General features: G+C 48.2%; 1 protein-coding gene and 1 long non-coding RNA gene across 2 annotated transcripts; one reads left to right on the top strand and one right to left on the bottom strand.

Annotated features, from left to right (window-relative positions):
* Positions 1-1247: 1247 nt before the first annotated feature.
* LOC134737107 (uncharacterized) lies at positions 1248-3484 on the bottom strand. The gene is made up of 2 exons (XR_010121694.1): positions 3151-3484; positions 1248-2216 (listed from the first exon to the last, which is right to left on the bottom strand). It is a non-coding gene; the product is annotated as an uncharacterized lncRNA (long non-coding RNA).
* DELE1 (DAP3 binding cell death enhancer 1) lies at positions 3466-19804 on the top strand. The gene is made up of 13 exons (XM_055285839.2): positions 3466-3606; positions 4214-4328; positions 5038-5155; positions 7766-7913; positions 9196-9354; positions 9602-9687; positions 9791-9887; positions 12892-13034; positions 13872-14030; positions 14126-14218; positions 16841-17000; positions 18169-18408; positions 19160-19804. Exons 1-12 carry the CDS (start codon positions 3576-3578, stop codon positions 18405-18407), a joined length of 1548 nt encoding a protein of 515 aa, XP_055141814.1. The 5' UTR covers positions 3466-3575; the 3' UTR covers position 18408; positions 19160-19804.
* Positions 19805-20878: the final 1074 nt, after the last annotated feature.

Raw genomic sequence — 20878 nt, 5'->3', positions numbered from 1 at the left:
CCCAGGCTAGAGTGCAATGGCGCGATCTTGGCTTACTGCAACCTCTGCTTCCTGGGTTCAAGCGATTCTCCTGCCTCAGCCTCCCAAATGGCTGGGGTTACAGATGCGCACCACCAGGCCTGGCTAATTTTTTGTATTTTTTTTAGTAGAGATGGGGTTTCACCATGTTGGCCAGGCTGGTCTTGAACTCCTGGCCTCGTGAACCACCCACCTCGGCCTCCCAAAGTGCTGGGATTACAGGCGTGAGGCACTGCGCCCAGCCCATATCCACATTTTAAAATTGTTATGTACTTAGCATATCCTTTAGCACTAAATAAGCTATCATATATTTGATTAATGCAAATTAAGAATGCCTACAAAAATGAAGGCAACAAGTATCTAGAATACTCACTGTAGTGAGAGTACACAAAGTACACAATGGCATGTGTAGTCATCATGAAAGGTGATTAACTGGATAGCAGGCAATAGGTTCCCAATGTCAGTTTACCTTTGTGGAGGGATTGAGTCAACTTGAGGGACTGTGTAGAGGGACTGAGCCACAATCCAAAACCACAGAGTTTGGGGTCTGGCAGTTGAGGCAGCTGCCATTCAACCAACAGTGCTCCCGTGACCTGCACTGAACAGGTGATCTGCTGTGGGCTCCAGCCACCCTCGCCATCTACCCTCACACAAGTGGTCTGCTGATGTCTCCGTTTATGGGGACAAGAGATGCCATAATGCCATTCTATACATGGGGACAGATGTCCTAGTCTCTCCTTCAAAACTTTTCAACTAGCTTCAAACAGGGAGAGCCCTCAATGAATGTTTGTATGTGCAATGAATACATTTCCACTCAAATCAGTAAATCCCTGGCTGGGGTCTGGTACCCCTGGCTGTAATAATCATTAGTACAAGATGTTCTGTCAACAGGGATTGTTTGGACATATTCTTTGGGCTGACAATTTACGTCAAGCCCTATGTGGGACACGGAATAGGAAAATGCTATTCCTGTCCTCAAAGGAGAGAACTGGGAAGGCTAGAGTTACACAAATGAGATAAATACCAAGACAGCATATAATTACTGCTAAACTGTGTAGTAAGAAAGTAAGTGCTATAGGAACTGGGAAAAGTAGGGAGCAGGGAGGGCTCAAACAGTTGAGGAGTCTACACTGAAGAGCTGGGATTGGGCTGAGCCTTGAGAAATGACACAAACTATGGATAGTCTGAAAGGAAGGAGGGTACAAAAGACACAGGAGGAAGAACACAGCTGAACCAGCATACTCGTTTGTTACTTTATTTTGGGGACAGCAACACAAGGAATGTGAAAGGTTGCCGTCCCAAATCCCCAAGCGAGGCTATTTCTGAATAGCTGCCCAACATTCAAACTTCTGGGCCTTTATTTATTGTTTCCTCCGCTTGAAATGCCTTTCTTCCTTCTCCATCCAGCAAGCTCTTATTCATATTTAAAGGCCCTGCTCAAATGCAACTACTTTTCTGAAGCCTTCCTAGGGATCCCACAACCCATTGCTCATGCTTCTATGGGAATCTAATCTATTACACTTGCCTACTTACCTCTCCTACTACTATAATTAATAGCAACTTACACTTACTGGGCTTTTACTATGTGCCAGGAACTATGCTAAACATTTTTATTTATTTATTTTTTATTTTTTGAAGGGTATACCCGAAACACCAAGTTAAACATTTATAACACATTATTTTATTTAAACCTCACAACAATTGCATGAGGTATTTTCCCTATTTTACAGATGAAGCTCTTGAGACTTAGTGTGGTTAAGCAACCTGCACAAGATAACATACCTATGAAGTAAGCAAGCTGTGATTCCAACCTAGATTTGTGGGACTCCAAAGCCCATTACTAATCCACTGGACCGTGGTCCTGGAGGCCACAAATGCTCTTTCCTCATCTGTCTTCTCAGATCCTAGGACAGGCTGATATATGGCTCAAAAGTTCTTTAACGGCCAGGCGCGGTGGCTCAAGCCTGTAATCCCAGCACTTTGGGAGGCCAAGGCAGGAGGAACAGCTGAGGTCCAGGAGTTCGAGACCAGCCTGGCCAACATGGTGAAACCCCGTCTCTACTAAAAATACAAAAATTAGCAGGATGTGGTAGCGGGCGCCTGTAATATCAGCTACTTGGGAGGCTGAGGCAAGAGAATCGCTTGAACCTGGGAGGCGGAGGTTGCAGTGAGCCGAGATCACACCATTGCACTCCAGCCTGGGCGACAGAGAATCCGTCTCAAAAGAAAAAAAAAGTTGTTTAACATATTAATACAACTTTCAAGCCACATGCCTCGGTCTAGAAGTGCCCCCAGTACACTTTTACCCCAGGTAGCGACTTCCACCCACCTTAAAGTCACATACCTGGAGGAAGGGGATAGGGAGGAAATCTAAACATCTTACTACACTTGAATGTGAGCTCCGTTATTTCACGGATTCAAGTGTGGTGAAAAGAACTATTTTTTTTTTTTTTCCTTTTTTTTGAGATGGAGTCTCACTCTGTCGCCCAGGCGCGATCTCGGCTCACTGCAACCTCCGTCTCCCGGGTTCAAGCAATTCTCCTGCCTCAGCCTCCAGAGTAGCTGGGATTACAGGCGCCCACCACCACGCGCAGCTAATTTTTGTATTTTTAGTAGAGACGGGGTTTCACCATGTTAGCCAGGCTGGTCTCAAACTCCTGACCTCAGGTGATCCGCCCGCCTCGGCCTCCCAAAGTGCTGGGATTACAGGCGTGAGCCACTGCACCCAACCGGAACTATTCTTTTCCACAAAAGAACAAACACATACATAACTTTTGCCACGTCTGAAGACGAGGGTTCTAATAGGGCGCGGGTGGTGTCTCAGATATTTTGAAAGGAGCTACCCAAGAATCTCAGCCTGTCAGATCAGTCATTCCATTTGACCCTATCTGGCGCGTATTGCGGCCCGGACAAGGTAAGGGGTTGGCATGAAGCTGCACAGTGAGATAAAGCTGGGCCGGAGCTAGAACCCAGAATCAAAGCCTTGCCCTGTGCGGTTCTCATTGCCTACGCAGTCGGGCCCTGGCCTGGCCTCTTCAGGCAGGTGGCCTTGAACGGAAGCCCGGCCTACTGGCTTCATTTGTGGGACCCCGGGGGTCCTCTCCTCCGCCCACGGGGTCTGGTTATTCCCACCTCCTCAAGCCTAGGGCCTGGGGAAGCCTTTCCTCGTTCGCGGCCTCACGGTCTGCAAGGTCCTCTTGCTCCCCTGAAGCCGCTCCAGCCCCGCTTCTCAAGGGTCCCGCTTCCGGGCGGCTCGCTTCGCCACCTGCGGTCCCCTGCCTCGGCTTGGGAACGCCAAGGACATCCCCTACGGAAGCCTGGGCCCATATCCCCATGCCCTTGCCGCATGTCACCTCCCAGCTGGCACCGAATACGCCTCCGCCCTGCACTTCCTCTCTGCAGCGCCGTCTTTCCGGCCGGGCTCCCTTCTAATTGGCCAGCTCCGAGCTTCCTCGGGGATTCGGCCACTCCGGGCATCGCGGCGGCCTCTCTAGCCGCTCTCCCGAGGTTTGGCCTCGCGCTTTCGGCTGCGAGCTGTCTGTGGTGCTGGCAGCGACATGTGGCGCCTCCCGGGACTCCTGGGCCGAGGTAAGGGACGTCCAGGCAACCAGCGTCACTCTGGGCCGCAAAGACCGAACTGGAGTGGGGGCGGGCCCGAGGAAACAGCCGAAGCCATCGTGGGCGGGGTTAGAGCTAAGGAAGGCGGGGCCTGAAAGAGGGCGGGGAAGTCAGGGGCTGTTGGAATTTGAGATGTGGGTGGGCTTAGCTAGAAGAGGGTGGAGTCCAAGGAGATGGTGGGACTGTTGGGAAGGGGAGGAGTCCAATGGCCGGAGATGGTGTACTGAATGAATGAAAGAGGATTAGGGGCCAATGGAGTAGGCATAGCCAGTGAAGAGAGGAGAGGTTTAGAGTCAAAGAGCCCCAAACATTAGTGAGAGTACATGTATGAACGTTTGATCATCTTAGAACAGTGGTTGGCATCCACAGGAGAGCAGCAGAATCACATGGGCGCTTTTAAAAAATGTGATGCTCTACCCTGAGAAATCTTAGTTTGTTTGTTCTGGGGTACTACCCTAGAATCTGTAGTAGACAAAAGATTCCCATGTGTATCCATGTTTAAGAACCTCTGCTGAGGCAGATGACAGTGATTCCTGGGTTCTTGTTGAGGTGCCTGAGTTTTGGTTGTTCTGTACAGCTCTTCCCCGTACACTGGGACCTAGCCTCTGGAGAGTGACTCCTAAGTCCACCAGCCCAGATGGGCCTCAGACTACCTCCTCCACTTTGCTGGTTCCTGTGCCTAACCTTGACAGGTAAGATACTGCCATTTTACCACTCATTTCCTCCCCTGGTCGCCCTTTTATTTTTTTTAATTTTTTTGTTTTTTGAGACGGGGTCTCATTCTGTCGCCCAGGCTGGAGCGCAGTGGCGCAGTCTTGGCTCACTGCAACCTCCGTCTCCCAGGTTGAAGCAATTCTCTGCCTCAGTCTCCCGAGTAGCTGGGATTACAGGCATCCGTCACCACACCCTGCTAATTTTTATTTTATTTTATTTTTTTGAGACAGAGTCTCGCTCTGTCACCCAGGCTGGAGTGCAGTGGCGCAATCTTGGCTCACTGAAACCTCCGTCTCCTGGGTTCAAGCGATTCTTCTGCCTCAGCCTCCCAAGTAGCTGGGATTTCAGGCATGTACCATCACGCCTGGCTAATTCTTTTTGTATTTTTAGTAGAGACGGGGTTTCACCATGTTAGCCAGGATGGTCTTGATCTCCTGATCTCATGATCCGCCCGCCTCAGCCTCCCAAAGTGCTGAGATTACAGTGTGAGCCACTGCACCCAGCCAATTTTTATATTTTTAGTAGAGACGGGGTTTCACCATCTTGACCAGGCTGGTCTTGAACTCCTGACCTCGTGATCCACCCACCTCAGCCTCCCAAATTGCTGGGATTACAGGTGTAAGCCACCGCACCCAGTCCCTGGTCTCCCTTTGGCCCTACTTGACAGCCTCTTATTTCATCATCTAGGTCAGGTCCCCATGGCCCAGGCACGAGCGGGGGTCCAAGGTCCCATGGATGGAAGGATGCCTTCCAGTGGATGTCTTCCCGTGTCTCCCCGAATACCCTATGGGATGCCATATCTTGGGTAAGGCTTCCCCAGCCTCGTCCTTGACCTTCAGTGTAGATGAGAATGATCTTGCATGGGTATACAGCCTAACCTGGAACAAGGGCTAGGGAATCACTGTGTCCATTTAACAAGTAACCCATGGTATTGGAGCATATTCAAGGAGATATTGCCACTTTCCCCACCCCTGCCATGTATGTTTTCCTCATTTCATTCAGTAAACATGTAACACCTCCTCTGGGCCAGGAATTTTTGCTAGTCACTACGGACATAGCAGAGAACAAGATAGATATATTCTTGCCTTCATGGATCTTACAATAAATAATAATACATTGCATCATTTTTTAACTTTTTTAATTTTAAAATTATTATTTTTTTTTCTGAGACAGAGTCTTGCTCTGTCGCCCAGGCTGAAGTGCAGTGGCATGATCTCGGCTCACTTCAACCTCCGTCTCCCGGGTTCAAGCAATTCTCCTGCCTCAGCCTCCCAAGTAGCTGGGATTACAGGCACGCACCACCACGCCTGGCTAATTTTTGTGTTTTTAGTAGAGACGGGGTTTCACCATTTTGGCCAGGATGGTCTTGAACTCCTGACCTAGTGATCCACCCGTCCCAGCCTCCCAAAGTGCTGGGATTACAGGAGTGAGCCACCACACCCAGCCTCATAGCATTATTTATTAATGTAAAGTATTATACATGCATTATCTTGTGTAATCCTTACAAAAATCTTACAAGGGAAATATCACCTTCATTTTACAGATGAGGAATCTCAGGCTCTGAAATATTAGGTGACAGGCGTAGATACCTGTTAAGTAGAGGAGCCAGATTTAACTCTGGAGTTCATGTTCTACTGCTTGGTTGCTGCATCAAATACAGAGCCTAGCCCGTAATAGTTGCTCAATAAATATTTGTTGAACCTGATCTATAAGGTCAGATTCTTACTAGTGAACACTAGGTCTCATAGGGCAGAGTCTTTGCTTTTCAGGCAACGTTCCAGGTAGAAGTTCTGCTTATGAGGTCTTCTGAATGAAGTTGACACACACATCACTCTCATGTTTGTCACAGCTCATCCCTGCTGCTTTCATGCTGTGTACTTTGGACAAATGACTTGACCTCTGTGACCCTTGGCTTTCACATCTATAAATTGGTGTCATCAGCAGAGCTGAGCCTGGAATGTCTCCATGACAAGGTTACCCCCTATGGGGAGCTGTGGACTAAGGCCATATCATACGCTGAAGAGAGGAGCATTTTCCCATGTTGCCAAAGAAGATCTGAGCCCTAGGGCTGTCCCATAGTGAGAAGTAGGAAGTGGGCCTGGATTCCAGAAGTCCCAATGCCATCCCTGTGCTCTGTCACTACTGCTCATATGAAAGGGTCTGCACGCAAGCTGTCCTCAGTACCATAGATACTTGTCTCTGTTCTTCACAATGCTGATGCCTTTTCTTCTGGCCTTAGACCACACGTCACCCCCACAGACAGGCTTTCCCTGACTCCTTGTCTTGTCAGGACCCCTCTTATGCTCTGTGTAGCTCTCTGATTAGTTTCCTTCTTGGCATTTAACATCACTAGTAGTTATTGTATTTCTCTCTGTAGTTGTGTTTTGTATTTCTAAACACAAGATGTAAACTTCATGAGGGCAGAAATTATGTCTGTCTTACTTGCTATTGTATGCAGTGCCTGGAGCAACAAGTAAGTATCTGGGTCAACCTGTGTGTTTTTTTAGGCTGGAGCGCAGTGGTGTGATCCTGGCTCACTGCAACCTCTGCCTCCCAGGTTCAAGCAATTTTTCGTGCCTCAGCCTCCTGAGTAGTTGGGATTACAGGTGTGCCCCACTATGCCTGGCTAACTGTTGTATTTTTAGTGGAACAGAGTTTCTCCATGTTGGCCAATCTTGAACTCCTGGCCTCAAGTGATCTGCCTGCCTCAGCCTCCCAAGTGCTGGGATTACAGGCATGAGCCACTGCACCAGACCCTGGGTCAACCTTCTTAAGCATAACATAAGGAGAGACAAGAGACAGGGAAAACCAAGCAGTCTCTGGGATAAGAGCTAGCTCAGGTCTTCTGCAGACCTGTCAGAGAAGAAACAGCTTTACAAAGCTTACACGTGGAGATGTGTGTGTGCTGGGGTGACTTCATTGGGGGAATGGGAGTTGGTGGAAGGAGGGGTTGTGCAAGACTGGAAAGAGAGCCTAATGGGGAACTCTGACCTGTTGCTATATTTGCAATTAGGTGCCAACCTACCCCATTATCTTTTTGCCTGCTTAGTCTTCGCTTATTTAGTCACTTGATCAAGGATTTATTCAATTTGTACTTATTAGGTCCCTACTGTGTGTTAGCACTGTGCTATACTTGGGCACCAGAGATACATTGGTGAGTAAAACATACTTGGTCCCTGCCCATGTTGTGCTTATAGACTAACAGGAGAGACAGACCTTAGATAAATAACTGTAGAGATGATTGTTTAAATGCCAGTGTGTTCAGGGCTCCAGAGAAGTTAGGGTGTTGTGAAAGTTTGTAGTCGGGGAGCTGCCCCACCTGGATTTCCTGAGGAAGTGATGTTTGAGTGTAAGGCAGGGTCTGATGGAGTTGACTGGTGAAGGACCGTGTCCTTAAACATGCCGTCTTTCCCAGGGCACTCTGGCCGTGCTGGCCCTGCAGCTGGCAAGGCAAATCCACTTCCAGGCATCCCTGCCAGCAGGACCTCAGCGGGTAGAACACTGCTCCTGGCACAGTCCCCTGGACCGTTTCCTCTCATCTCCCTTGTGGCACCCATGCTCCTGTGAGTTCTCAGTCCTGGGGACAGGAGGGCTGGGCTGGGAGTTTCTCTGGGCCAGGAAGCGTCTCTGGACACACCTCAGGAAAAGAGCCATCAGCGACTCCTTGCCTTTCCTATCTGAAGTCAGAGGAAGAGGAATGTGGGGAAGTTCTATCCACCCAGGGCGTGGGCCACACCTGCCCCTCAGTGTCTTTCCATTTCCTCCCATCACCTCCAACTGAGGGAGGCCCACAGGGTCCAGACTACTTTAGATTCTGGGTGTGGCTTCCTGGCCCACATTCAACCAGTTAAATTATTCTCTGGTCAGTCACTCAGTCATTCATCAATAAAGGAATCTTTATTGAGCACCTATTATGTGCCATGGTGCAGAGGCAACATAGCCTAGTGGTTGAAGCTCTAGAGTCAGATTATAGAGGTTCAAGTCCCAAAATTACTGCATACTAGTCTTATGTCCCTGAACAAGTCACTTTTAACTTCCTTCTGCCTTGGTTTCTTCATCTATAAATTGGGGTAATAATAAAACTACCCCATAGGTTTCTTGGGAGGACTAAATGAGTTAATACATGTCAAGGACTTAGGGCACTGCCTGACACATAGTAAGTGTGTAGTAATCATTAGTTTAAGCATTAGTTCTTGTCCTTATTATGATGATAATCATTAGCAATATTGCTATCAAAGAAAGTGCTAGGTACTGGGGCTACAACAGTGAGTAAGGTAGATGTCTCCCTGCCACTGAAGAATTTAGGCAGAGGAGTGATTGATGCTTAGGGTGGGAGATCAGCACAAATACAGGCCCCTCTAGACTCCTCTGGAGGGAAGCCAAGGAAACAGGAGGAGGAGTGTGAAGGAAGTGTCACAGGAGTTTCAAAATTCTTCCTATGGCCTCTAAAACCTCAGGGAGGACTCAGTCAAGCCCGAGCAGCCTGCACTGATCCTCTTCTGACCTGATCACTCTTTTTTTTTCTTTTGAGACAGAGTCTTGCTCTGTCACCCAGGCTGGAGTGCAGTGGTGTGATCTTGGCTCACTGCAACCTCCGCCTCCTGGGTTCAAGCAATTTTCCTGCCTCAGCCTCCTGAGTAGCTGGGATTACAGGCGTGTGCCACTGCACCCCGCTAATTTTTTGTATTTTTAATACAGATGGGGTTTCACCATGTTGGCCAGGCTGTTCTCTTGAACTGCTGACCTCAGGTGATCCACCCGCCTCGGCTTCCCAAGGTGCTGGGATTATAGGCATGAGCCATCGCGCCTGGCCCAGACCTGACTACTCTTGCTGGCTCTTTCCAGCACTGCGACAACACATCCTCCCCAGCCCTGATGGCCCAGCTCCCAGGCACACTGGCCTTAGGGAACCCAGGCTTGGCCAGGAAGAAGCCTCAGCTCAGCCCCGGAACTTCTCACACAACTCTTTGAGAGCAGCTCATCCTCAGGACCCCTCTGAGGAAGGTATGTCCCTGCCTTATGGAATCAGCAGAAGGCAGGGGGCGGTGGTGGCGAGCTAGGCAGATGGACGTTGTTTGCTGCAAAGGGAATTGGCACTCCTATGAGGTCCCATGCCTTGTGAGGTGATTCAGGGTTATTTCGGTTCCTGGCAAGGGTGCTGGCTGGAAAGCCTGGGTAGACTGGGAGAGTCGGAGAAAAGAAGTACAACTTTCTCCTTTGCCCTGGCTGGGTGTCGGCCTTTCCCTTGCAGGTCCCAGTGATTTTGGCTTCCTGCATGCCAGTAGTAGCATCGAGTCCAAGGCAAAACCAGCCCAGCCTCAGCCCACTGGTGAAAAGGTATTATCCAGATTTGGCCACCTGGATCCCCATAACATTCTCTTGGGCAGGTGGCAATCCCGGTAAACCATCCCTTGGTGAGTCTTTTATATTTCTTTCCCAGGAACAAGATAAATCAAAAACTCTTTCCCTTGAGGAGGCTGTGACTTCCGTTCAGCAGCTCTTCCAGCTCAGTGTTTCCATCGCTTTCAACTTCCTGGGTAACCAAATGGACCCTGCCCCAAGGCAGGAGGGTGGGAAAATGGAAACGGTATGAGGTAGGTCAAATATAGTCAGGATAGGGAGTGGCTTAAACGAGAGATTTTATTTTCTCCCAGGTAGGTAGACCAAATCTGGCATGGCAGGGACCCATTCTTATGCAAATGTGGCCTGCCATTTTTAAAACTGGCTCCCATCTTGAGGTGCAGTTTGGCAATTCCAGCTTCTGTCCTCCTGTCCATATTCTAGCCAGCTGGACGGGGCAAGGTAGGGAAGCTGAAGGATCACTCCTTCCCTTTAATCTAGACGTTGCACAAATCCTTGTCCAGAATATAGGCACATGGCCACACCTCGCCACAGAGGAGACTAGTTACTGTGTATGAAGGAAAAAATAAATCTTGGAGGGCACGTACCATTCTCTGCCACACCTAGGAAAGAACAGGCTCCTGGGGTTTGGAGCAGATCCTGTATGTGTGAACAGGAACCTCTTACCCTCATGTGGGGACTCCAAATACCCTTCCACTATTTGTCCTGTTCTTTGCAGTAACTTGGCTCATTTTAGGCCTTCTAATGTGGAGACTCAGACTTCCCACAGCATCTATTGGGGTCTAGTGGGCAGATAGGCAAGAGGCTGGGATTCATTCACAACAAATTTATTGAGCATTTATCTTTTGCCAGTTCCTATTTTAGGTACTGGGGATACAGTGATTTACAAGACAAAGTCCTTATTCTCAGGGAGCAGAAAAACAATAATTGAGAAACAAAAAGAGAATTCAGATGTTGATAGATGTTATGAAGAAAATAAAACAAAGGAATGTGTTAGTGACTTGAGCAAGGAGCAGTTTTTGATTTAGAAGTCCTCACTGAGCAGAAGACCTTTGATCTAAGACCTGTCACAAAGACAGCCACTTTTGTTTCAATCTGGAGAAAGAGCTTTCCAAGTGGTGGGAACCGTAAGCACAAAAGTCCTGAGGCAGGATTGGATTTTGATTGCTGAAGGAACAAAAGAAAGGTGAGTGTGGCTGGAGCTTAGAGATCTTGGGAAGGGCGGAAGGAGATAAAGCCAGAAAAGCAGGCAGGGGTCAGATCAGGTGAGGTCTTCGGAGCCACAGTAAAGAGTGTGGATTTTCTAAGGGAGACAGGAAGTCTTTGGAGGGCTTTAAGCAGGAGCAGGAAAGGGGGCAGTCACATGATCTGATGTACTTTTCCAAAGATCTCTCTGGCTGCCATGTAGACAGACATGGATTGTAGGATTGCCAGAGGGGAAAAAGGAGACGAGGTAGGCGCTGTTGGTGATGGCTGAACAAAACGTGTCAGTGGCATGGTCTAGATGAGAGAAAGAAGAGAGCAAGAAGAGTAGATGGATCTGGCTATATTAATGAGCCAGGTGGGAAACAGGAGGATGGTGGGATCCTTTGCAATCTTGAGTCTTCTCCCCAAGGGCAGAGGGCTCTGTCAACCCTGGACAGTGAGTTTTCAGGCAGCAGGGAGGCAACTTTATTTAATTCACTGCTGGATGAATGGAACCTGGTTTCTCCCTCATTAGCTTTATGTGATTTTGATGGGCAAAGAGTCTCTTCTCAGAATTTTCTTGCCCATCCCTTCATTCATATATTCATTTATTCAGCAAGTGCTTGGCACGGTGGCAGAACGCAAAAGGAGCATAAGCCATAATCATGTTTTGCATTTGTATGGCGCCTTCACCCTAGGCAAAGTTATTTCTTCTACATTCTTTTTCTGCGTCTGCCTCCAGGATTTTAAGTCTAATTGAGGAGACAGGACTTGTACTTTTGAAACAGTTTGGTTTGTAGAAAAAGGCTTGGTATATTAAGTAAGTGCCAAAAAAGTGTTTAAAGTTTGAGTGTGGTCTGAAGGTTCTAGAGCAGACACAGTATGGGAGCTTTGATGGTGGAGGCTGAAAGAGAGATCCCAGGCAGGACAGACAGTTGAGGCAAAGGCTTTGAGTTGAGAATTGGCTGTGCCCTGATCCTTTCCTGTTTCCTTTTTGTTTGGGCGGTGAAAAGAGCATGGGCTTTGGAGTTGGACGTGCCTGCATTCAGGTCTTGACACTGCTGTATTACCGCTCCCAATTTCTTCATGAAACAAGATTAACAGTATCACTTGTATCAGTCAGGGTTTGTTGGTTATGAGCAACCTAAACCCACTCTGGCTAACTTAAACACAAAAGGAATCTATTGGGATCTATTGACCTGCCAAGCCTCAGAAATGACAGGAATCAGGGAAGCTCCAGAGACCTAAGAGGCAGCAGCTGATAGACAGTATCTTCAGAATGCTGCTGTCAGAATAAACCTATGAGGGCTGTTTTCTCTCCTTGTCCCAACAAGATCAAGGTTCAGATTCCTGAGAAAGAACCTCCGTGGTTAGGAAGAACACAAGCACATTGATTGACAGCACTAGGGGAGGGGTTGTTCCCAATGGGAAATCTAGGTGCTATTACCAAGAGAAGGAGGAATGGTTTATAGTAGGGCAGAACCCACTGCTGTCTATGGCAAACCAGTGAAATATTCAGAAGATAGAAATATATGCAAAGGCCAGGCACAGTGGCTCACGCCTGTGATCCCGACACTTTGGGAAGCCAAGGCAGGTGGATCACCTGAGGTCAAGAGTTTGAGACGAGCCTGGCCAACATGGTGAAACCCCATCTCTACTAAAAATACAAAAGTTAGCCAGGCATGGGGTCAGGCATCTGTAAACCCAGCTACTTGGGAGGCTGAGGCAGGAGAATCGTTTGAACTCAGGAGGTGGAGGTTGTGGTGAGCTCAGATTGCGCCACTGCATTCCAGCCTGGGCAACAGAGCGACTCCATCTCAAAAAAAAAAAAAAAAAAAATATATATATATATATATGTATATGTATATATATGTAAAGTGTCTGGCACAAAAAAAGAAAGGGAGGAGGATCAGATGAGGAGTCTGTAGGTACCTGGCTGAGGATGTGGGGAAGTTCACTGAGGAAGCTGTGTTTGTGCCCTGTGCCTTCTTACAGGAACAGAGAACGTGAAGAGTGGCGACCACACAGCAGCCTTTTCTTGCTTCCAGAAAGCTGCAGCCAGCGGCTACAGCAAAGCACAGTACAATGCGGGCTTGTGTCATGAGCATGGCAGAGGCACCCCCAGGGACATTAGCAAGGTATTCCCCTGCCCCCAAGCCCGCCTCCTGTGCTGGGCTGCTGAGATTGATGTCTAGAAATGAGCAGTGGGCAGGGGTGGGGGAAAGTTTGGCTTCTTTTCTCCACTTGGTTCTAGCCCAGCTGCGAATGAAAAATAAGAAAGAAGCTCCTAACTTCCAGGAATTTAGACTCAAAATTCAGGGAGGGCAGAGATTTTGCCTTTCTTCTTTGCAGCTATATCCTCAGCCTAGAATAACATCTTGATGAATGGATTAATTAATTTTTAAAAAGTGGGATAAGAGCACAAAGAGGTTATATATAAGAATGTATTTCTTAGAGTTGTATGTGAAGGCAAAAAAACCCCCAAAAAAACCTGAAAGTTTCTTCAGTAGAAAACTGGTTAATTACATCTATTTGGGCCTTAAAATGATGTGCTAGATCTGTATGTCAGGGAAGGACATTCATGGTGTACTATTAAAGTTAAAAAAATAGGTTATAAAGTAGTATAGTGTGATCTAAGTCTCTCTCTCTCTTTGCCCCCCCCACATATGTGTGTGCAAATGCATAGATGTCTAAAATGTATGTGTGTGAGTATGTCTAACACATATATGTGAGAAGATATTTGCAAAGCTGTACGCTAAAATTTTAAGCAAGAATGATCTTTAGGAGGCTGAATTTCTTGGGATTTTATGTTTCTATTTTTGGTTTATATTTTTAAGTTTTGGCTTATCTGAATTTTCTGACTAGTCTATAATTATTATGTATTATTTAATTAAAATAATTTTTAAAAATTTCACTGAGTGCAAAAGATGCTTACAGAGTTGCCAGCCGACTGGGTGTTTCTCCCTTTGCCCCAGGCAGTCCTTTATTATCAGTTGGCTGCCAGCCAGGGCCACAGCCTGGCTCAGTACCGCTATGCCAGGTGCCTACTACGAGACCCAGCCTCTTCGTGGAACCCTGAGCAGCAGAGGGCAGTGGCCATGCTGAAGCAGGCTGCAGACTCAGGCTTGAGAGAGGTGAGTGCCCTTGGCAGGGTCTGTTTAAGGTCTCTGAGGCCTGTGGAACCTGAAAGTGACCAAGATGCCTTTTTTTCCTTCCTCCTTGACCACAGGCCCAAGCTTTCCTCGGGGTGCTTTTCACCAAGGAGCCCTACCTGGATGAGCAGAGAGCTGTGAAATATCTTTGGCTTGCAGCCAACAATGGGGTATGAGATCTCTAGTGGACAAGCATGTTGGGGATGAAGCCTGATAAGAGAAGTGATTTTGGAACTGGTACTGAGTTCTTCTGTGCTTAGGAGATTGTTTGATAGGAGCCTTGGCCTGGCTTCAAGCCTTAGCGCTCACTGACTTACTGTGTGACCCTTGGGCAGTTGCAGTAGTACGCCAGAGCTGGCTTGCACCAGGCTGTGAGAGCTGTTGGCAGCTTAAAATCTGCTATGGTGGGAATATTTGCACCACAGAAATTGCTAAATGCCACAAAACAGGGCTTTTTCCCTCCTCGAGAGCCAGTTGTTCGACATTTACCAGCACACTACTGGGCATGGTCACTTCTTGATTCAAACCTGTTTCCTTATCTTTAAAATCAGCATAATAATGCTTGCCTTACCTGTCCAGTACTTCACAGGGTGGTTGTGAGGATCAAAATCTAGCTGAGATAACTAACAGGTGTGACAGTGCTGTGACACCTGTACACATGAAAAACGTATCATTACAAGTGATGGTAACCCAGGGAAATCAGAAGACGCATCAAGTGGATACAGTAAACAGGGAACACTGCTCAGTTTGGGGTAGGTGGGGATGTCTGGTTGTCTGTGAACTGGGGTCATTAGCATTCAGACAATTCAGATGTGTTCCATGAAGCATTAGTTCTCTGAGATGTTTATAAGTCATAAGAGGAAAAAAAAATGATTAGATGAGTTTGGGAAATACTGAGTTAAACAGTTAATGCAGGAAGTCTCAAAGCTTTATGTCACTGTAGATCACTGAAAAAGCCATCTGTAATTTGCTGTATTCCTCAAGTGTATTTGACCAGTATATCTTTTGAGTTGCATCTTGAAGGACCAGGAGTCTTGGATTAAATCAAGCAATATATGCGTGAACTGTAATCTCCCTACATAGGGGACTGCTGCTTCCTTTGTTTACTGGCCAACACACTGATAGCTTCATTGAACTCTTGGGCATCAGAATGCTTTTCCTTGTCTACTCTGTGTTGCCCAAAGTATCTGTAGTAGCTGTCAAAAGGGGACCAATGTCACCAACAAGTATCCACTGCTGTACCTGCCTTGCCTTGAAAGAGCCCCACAGAGCCTTCCAAAGTTGGGCAGGTCTGCACATCCATGTACAGGGCAAGACTGTGGGCATGCTGGCCTGCTTTAATCAGACCAGCATGCTAGCAGGAGAAATGCACAAAAGGATATCTGTCACCTGCTGTGTGACGCTGTGTTGGGACTCAGACCCAACACTCTTCCACCCCACAGGGAATTGTGTCTTTCTGGGTTTGTACTGAGCAATGTTGCAGGGGTGGTGTTTTGGCCTTACGTGTGTCCACTGCTGTGTTGTAACCTGGTCTGTAGGCATGAGTCTGCCGTATTTATTGGAGAGACTTTGGCCTGTGTGTTATAGAAGCAGGGGGAGAATGTGTAGAACTCTTCCCAGAAATTTGACTGTGAAGGGTAGAAGAGAAATGGGACCGTGGTTGGGAGTCAATAGTGTTTTGTTTTGTTTTTTTAATTGGGAGAGTGAATATGATTCATATAGTGAATGTAAGCACTTTTCATATAGTGTATTTAATCCTTGCAACAACCTAATAAGGTAGGTGCTATTAGTATCCCACTTTATAGGTAAGAAAACTGAGGCACCATGAGGTAGAGTCACGTGCCTGAGTTAACACAGCTGGTAAGTGGTAGGGCCACTTACCTGTCTGTGATGGGAGCACAGACAGTCTGACTATGCAGCTGGACACCCAGCCTCTACCTGCTCCTATTCCTCCCAGGAGCATAGTTCTCAGTGAGAGGAGAGAGAATCAAGGATCCAGAGCTGGGGCAAAGAGCATAGCTTTTTTTTTCTTTTTTTTTTTTTTTTTGAGACGGAGTCTCGCACTGTTGCCCTGGCTGGAGTGCAGTGGCGCGATCTCGGCACACTGCAACCTCCGCCTCCTGGGTTCACATGATTTTCCTGCCTCAGCCTCCTGAGTAGTTAGGATTACAGGTGCACACCACCACACCCGCCTAATTTTTTTTGTATTTTTAGACACGGGGTTTCACTATGTTGGGCAGACTGGTCTCCAACTCCTGACCTCGTGATCTGCCCACCTTGGCCTCCCAAATTGCTGGGATTACAGGTGTGAGCCACTGCGCCCAGGCCGAGCATAGCTTTTTAAAGGAGAAGAGTTTCTTTTTCTGTCAGCCCTCCCAGGCAGAGATTCAGGAAGGCACAGGGCCTTTGGGAAGACAACCCTCCACCCTCGCCTCCATGCTGTTTCAGGGCAACGTAGGAGCCCGACTCCCACGTTTCCTATAACCGGGCTGAGTGTTTCCGGTAGCTTTCCTTGTGCATGCTTTCAGCCAGCCTATGCAAGAGAAGCCTCCACACTGCCCTGGCTGGAATCTCCCCAGGTGGAGGGATCCCCCTCTCCTTTGTGTTGGGTGAGCTCTGAGCCTCTGGCATTTCGTAGTTGAGATCCTTTGCTATGGGGTGGGCCAGGACTGGGCCTTGACCCTGCGTGGATGAAGTCCCGGCATGCCTGACTTCACCTTCCTCCTGCCTTAGTGTTTCAGTTCCTCATTCCTGCATGTGTGTATCTTTTCGTCTGTCCATTTTCTCCTTAGGACTCACAGAGCAGGTACCACCTTGGAATTTGCTATGAGAAAGGCCTTGGTGTGCAGAGGAATCTGGGAGAGGCCTTGAGATGTTACCGGCAGTCAGCTGCTCTGGGAAATGAGGCTGCCCAGGAGAGGCTGCGAGCCCTCTTTTCCATGGAGGCTGCAGGTACAGACCCAAGTCCAAGCCAACAGGTTCATTCCCTGAGCTCAGTACTCTGTGACAGATAAGTAGGTAGCAGTAGTCTCTGGTCTCCTAGTCATTTCCAACCCCAGTGGTAGCTAAGAATGCAGCTTTTGGGACGGGCGCGGTGGCTCACGCCTGTAATCCCAGCACTTTGGGAGGCCGAGACTGGCGGATCACGAGGTCAGGAGATCGAGACCCTCCTGGCTAACACAGTGAAACCCCGTCTCTATTAAAAATACAAAAAAAAAAAATTAGTTGGGCGTGGTGCGGACCCTGTGGTCCCAGCTACTCGGGAAGCTGAGGCAGGAGAATGGCGTGAACCCGGGAGGCAGAGCTTGCAGTGAGCCAAGATCGCGCCACTGCACTCCAGCCTGGGTGACAGAGCAAGACTCTGTCTCAAAAAAAAAAAGGAATGCAGCTTTTGGAGTCAGACAAACCTGAGTTTTTTTTGTTTTGTTTTGTTTTGTTTTTGAGATGGTGTTTCACTCTCGTTGCCCAGGCTGGAGTGCAATAGCGCGATCTCGGCTCACTGCAACCTCTGCCTCCCAGGTTCAAGGGATTCTCCTGCCTCAGCCTCTCAAGTAGCCGGGATTACAGGTGCCCACCACGATACCCGGCTAATTTTTTGTATTTGTAGTAGAGTCTGGGTTTCACCATGTTGGCCAGGCTGGTTTCGAACTCCTGACCTCAGGCGATCCACCCACCCCGGCCTCCCAAAGTGCTGGGATTACAGGTGTGAGCCACCGCGCCCAGTCAAACCTGAGTTTTAACTCCCACTGTCACTGAACTTGGACTCCATGGCTTTGTGCCTCCGTTTCTTCACCTCTTAAAATGAAGGTAATGGTAGCACCTAACTCATTAAGTTGTCATAAGGATGAAATGAGATGACACTAAGGGACTTAGCACAGCCTGACAGCACAGTAGGTATTGAACAAATGGTAGCTGCTCTGATGATTTGGTAGGAGAGACAATATCCCAAGGTTGCCTGAATTACCCTTCTAGGGCTCTGAGAACCCTGCTCACTCATAAGTCACTGGGGTTGGGAGTTAACAATGCCTGAGGAACCAAGCCCTTGAAGAAGTGCTGGCTCCAAAGTAGGAATCCAAGAATATACAGCATGAGTAAGAGTTGCTCTCACCTCTTCTTGTAGCCCCGGGGCACAGCGACCTGACAGTTACAGGACTGAAGTCTTTCTCCAGCCCCTCCCTCTGCAGCTTGAACACCCTGCTAGCAGGAACCTCACGCCTACCACACGCCTCGAGCACAGGGAACCTTGGCCTCCTCTGCAGAAGTGGGCATCTCGGAGCCAGCCTGGAAGCCTCCAGCAGGGCTATTCCCCCACACCCCTACCCACTGGAAAGGAGTGTTGTAAGACTAGGTTTTGGCTAAGGTGAGATAAAACATAGTCACTGGTGCCTCTTAGGGGCCAGAGGGGGCAGGAGGTTGGATAACAAAAATAGAGCATCAGCAACGCTTTCCAGGTAGAAATTCCAGCGGGAGTTCAGGTTCCCAAGCAATTTCACATACATGGCTAGTAAGTGACTGATCTTTCCCCCCACTTGGTAGCCTCACAGATGAGTCTTGGATGCATTCACAGTCATTTCTGGTCTGTGCACCAAAGGATGCATTCAGTGACCTATGAAAAACCCTACTGAAGGGTCCAGAGACCCTGGTGCTCACCTTAGCCTTTGTCTTTGAGCAAATAACTTACCTTCTTCCTTCCTATGCCTCGGTTTTCCCACATTTAAATCTGTACTACTGTTCGCCAATGTCTGATTTGTGTATCCCTGGTTCACAAGAAGATTTTAGGTGGTATTCAAATTAATATTTTCTATTTCAGTAGTTATATATTTAATGTATAATATAAAAAATGCGACTAGCATATTGACCTGTAGTTTGATAGATGTTCTGTCTAGGATAAAGCTAACTGTAAAAAAAAATAGTGACTCAGTTTAAAGAAAAACATAACGTAAAAGTGGGCACAGATCCAGAGAGGTAGCAAAAATCATAGCGGTGGTTCCGTGAATGGCTGACACTTAGGAAGCACTGAATTAGGCCATCCTCAAGACTACCTCCACCATTCACCTCTGTTCATCCCCCATGGGCTCATAATCGTTTTCATATCACCTTTGATTTGGAAGGAAGAAGTTTCTTGCCCAAATGCCTGGATGTGTCTGCTTGACTTTCAGAACTTCCCACCTCAGCCCTAAAGATAGAGCCTGTGGGTTCTCAGAGAGATATCACAACTTGAGTCCCGAAGAATAGGCCAGTTACCCACCCACCTTTCCCCAAACCCTAAGCACCTGCACCAGTACAGTCAAGAAGAGGAAAGTGTGTGAAGACCCAGGTCTGGCTCTGCCACTTGCCTGGCCATGTCACCTTGAAGCAGTGACCTGACTCCCTATATTGTTTCCTCAGTTGTAGACCAAAGGCAATGGTGTCTGCCCTCCTACCTTACAAGACAAATGCAAGGGCATTTCACCACAGAGAGGACCTTTGTGCTCACTTTGGCCCAGGAGGCAGTGATGCTCATGGTTGCGTGACTTTATGAGTCGCTGGGCCAGGATGAGGACCTGGGCCTCCTGACTCCTGGCCCAGAGTTCTTGTCCATCAGTTCACAATGCAATTTTATGTGAAAGCGTTATGACTGTCCTACCCATGGGAGAGTAAATGTAGATTGAATGCTAGGAGTCTTAAAGCCGGAGAGTGTAGATTTTGAGGTCCCCGTTTGGGAAGCGTGCCAGAAATGTCTAGGTGTTTAATAAAACAGATAATGGATTATCTCATCACTCTTGTCCTTGAATGTGTTGGGAAGAGCCAGGGAGATGGGCAGGGGGAGCTGAAAGCTGAGGCTCTGTCCTCATCCCTAAACTCTCCATTAACCAATGTAAAGGATCTTTTTTTTTTTTTTTTTTTTTTTGAGACGGAGTCTCGCTCTGTCGCCCAGGCTGGAGTGCAGTGGCACAATCTCGGCTCACTGCAAGCTCCGCCTCCCGGGTTCACGCCATTCTCCTGCCTCAGCTTCTCCGAGTAGCTGGGACTACAGGCGCCCGCCACCACGCCCGGCTAATTTTTTTTGTATTTTTTAGTAGAGACGGGGTTTCACTGTGTTAACCAGGATGGCCTCGATCTCCTGACCTCGTGATCCGCCCGCCTCGGCCTCCCAAAGTGCTGGGATTACAAGCGTGAGCCACCGCGCCCGGCCAATGTAAAGGATCTTAAAAGCTTCTCCAAGAGAGAGACTTAGGAAAAAAAAAAGATTTCTGAGTCAGTGCTAATGAGTCCAATTACTGAATTTGTGAATAGCTATTCCCTGGCTTCTGGATGTTAGCCCAAGTTGAATAGCATAGATGTGGTGGAGGGTGGGGGCTGGGAGGGATAGAGGGCCCACCCCCCACAATCCCATGACTGTTTGAGTGGAGACCAACCAGCTTGGCCAATTCAAAGGCAAGAAGATTGGAGGGGGGAAAGTTGTCCACATTTCCCTCTCTGCTTCCCACCCCACCTCTCTCAACTTCTAAATGGTCCTGCCACACTTTCCTAGCACCTCCCTTTCACCCGGGGAGCCCAAGCGTCCTCTAGCTCCAGCTCCTCGCCTGCTCCCTGCCTCCTTTTCAGGGCTGCCCTGCACACTGGCTTACCACCATGGGACCCTGCACGTGGCCACCTTCCACAGATGGCACTCCTTGGGAGCAGGGACCTTGTCTTTGTATTCCAGTGTCCCCAGCACTGAGTGCAAGGCCCCGTGCAGGGTAGGAAACCTGAGGTTTCAAGCTCAGGGTTTTAAGCTGTGCAGTGCAGTAAGCTCTCTGCCAAAAAACAAACAAAAAAAGGTTTCTGTGGTTAAATAAGTTTGGGAA

The sequence above is a fragment of the Symphalangus syndactylus genome, chromosome 7, assembly GCF_028878055.3.
Source record: "Symphalangus syndactylus isolate Jambi chromosome 7, NHGRI_mSymSyn1-v2.1_pri, whole genome shotgun sequence".
Lineage (NCBI taxonomy): Eukaryota > Metazoa > Chordata > Mammalia > Primates > Hylobatidae > Symphalangus > Symphalangus syndactylus.
This window is presented reverse-complemented; position numbering and strand designations above follow the sequence as displayed.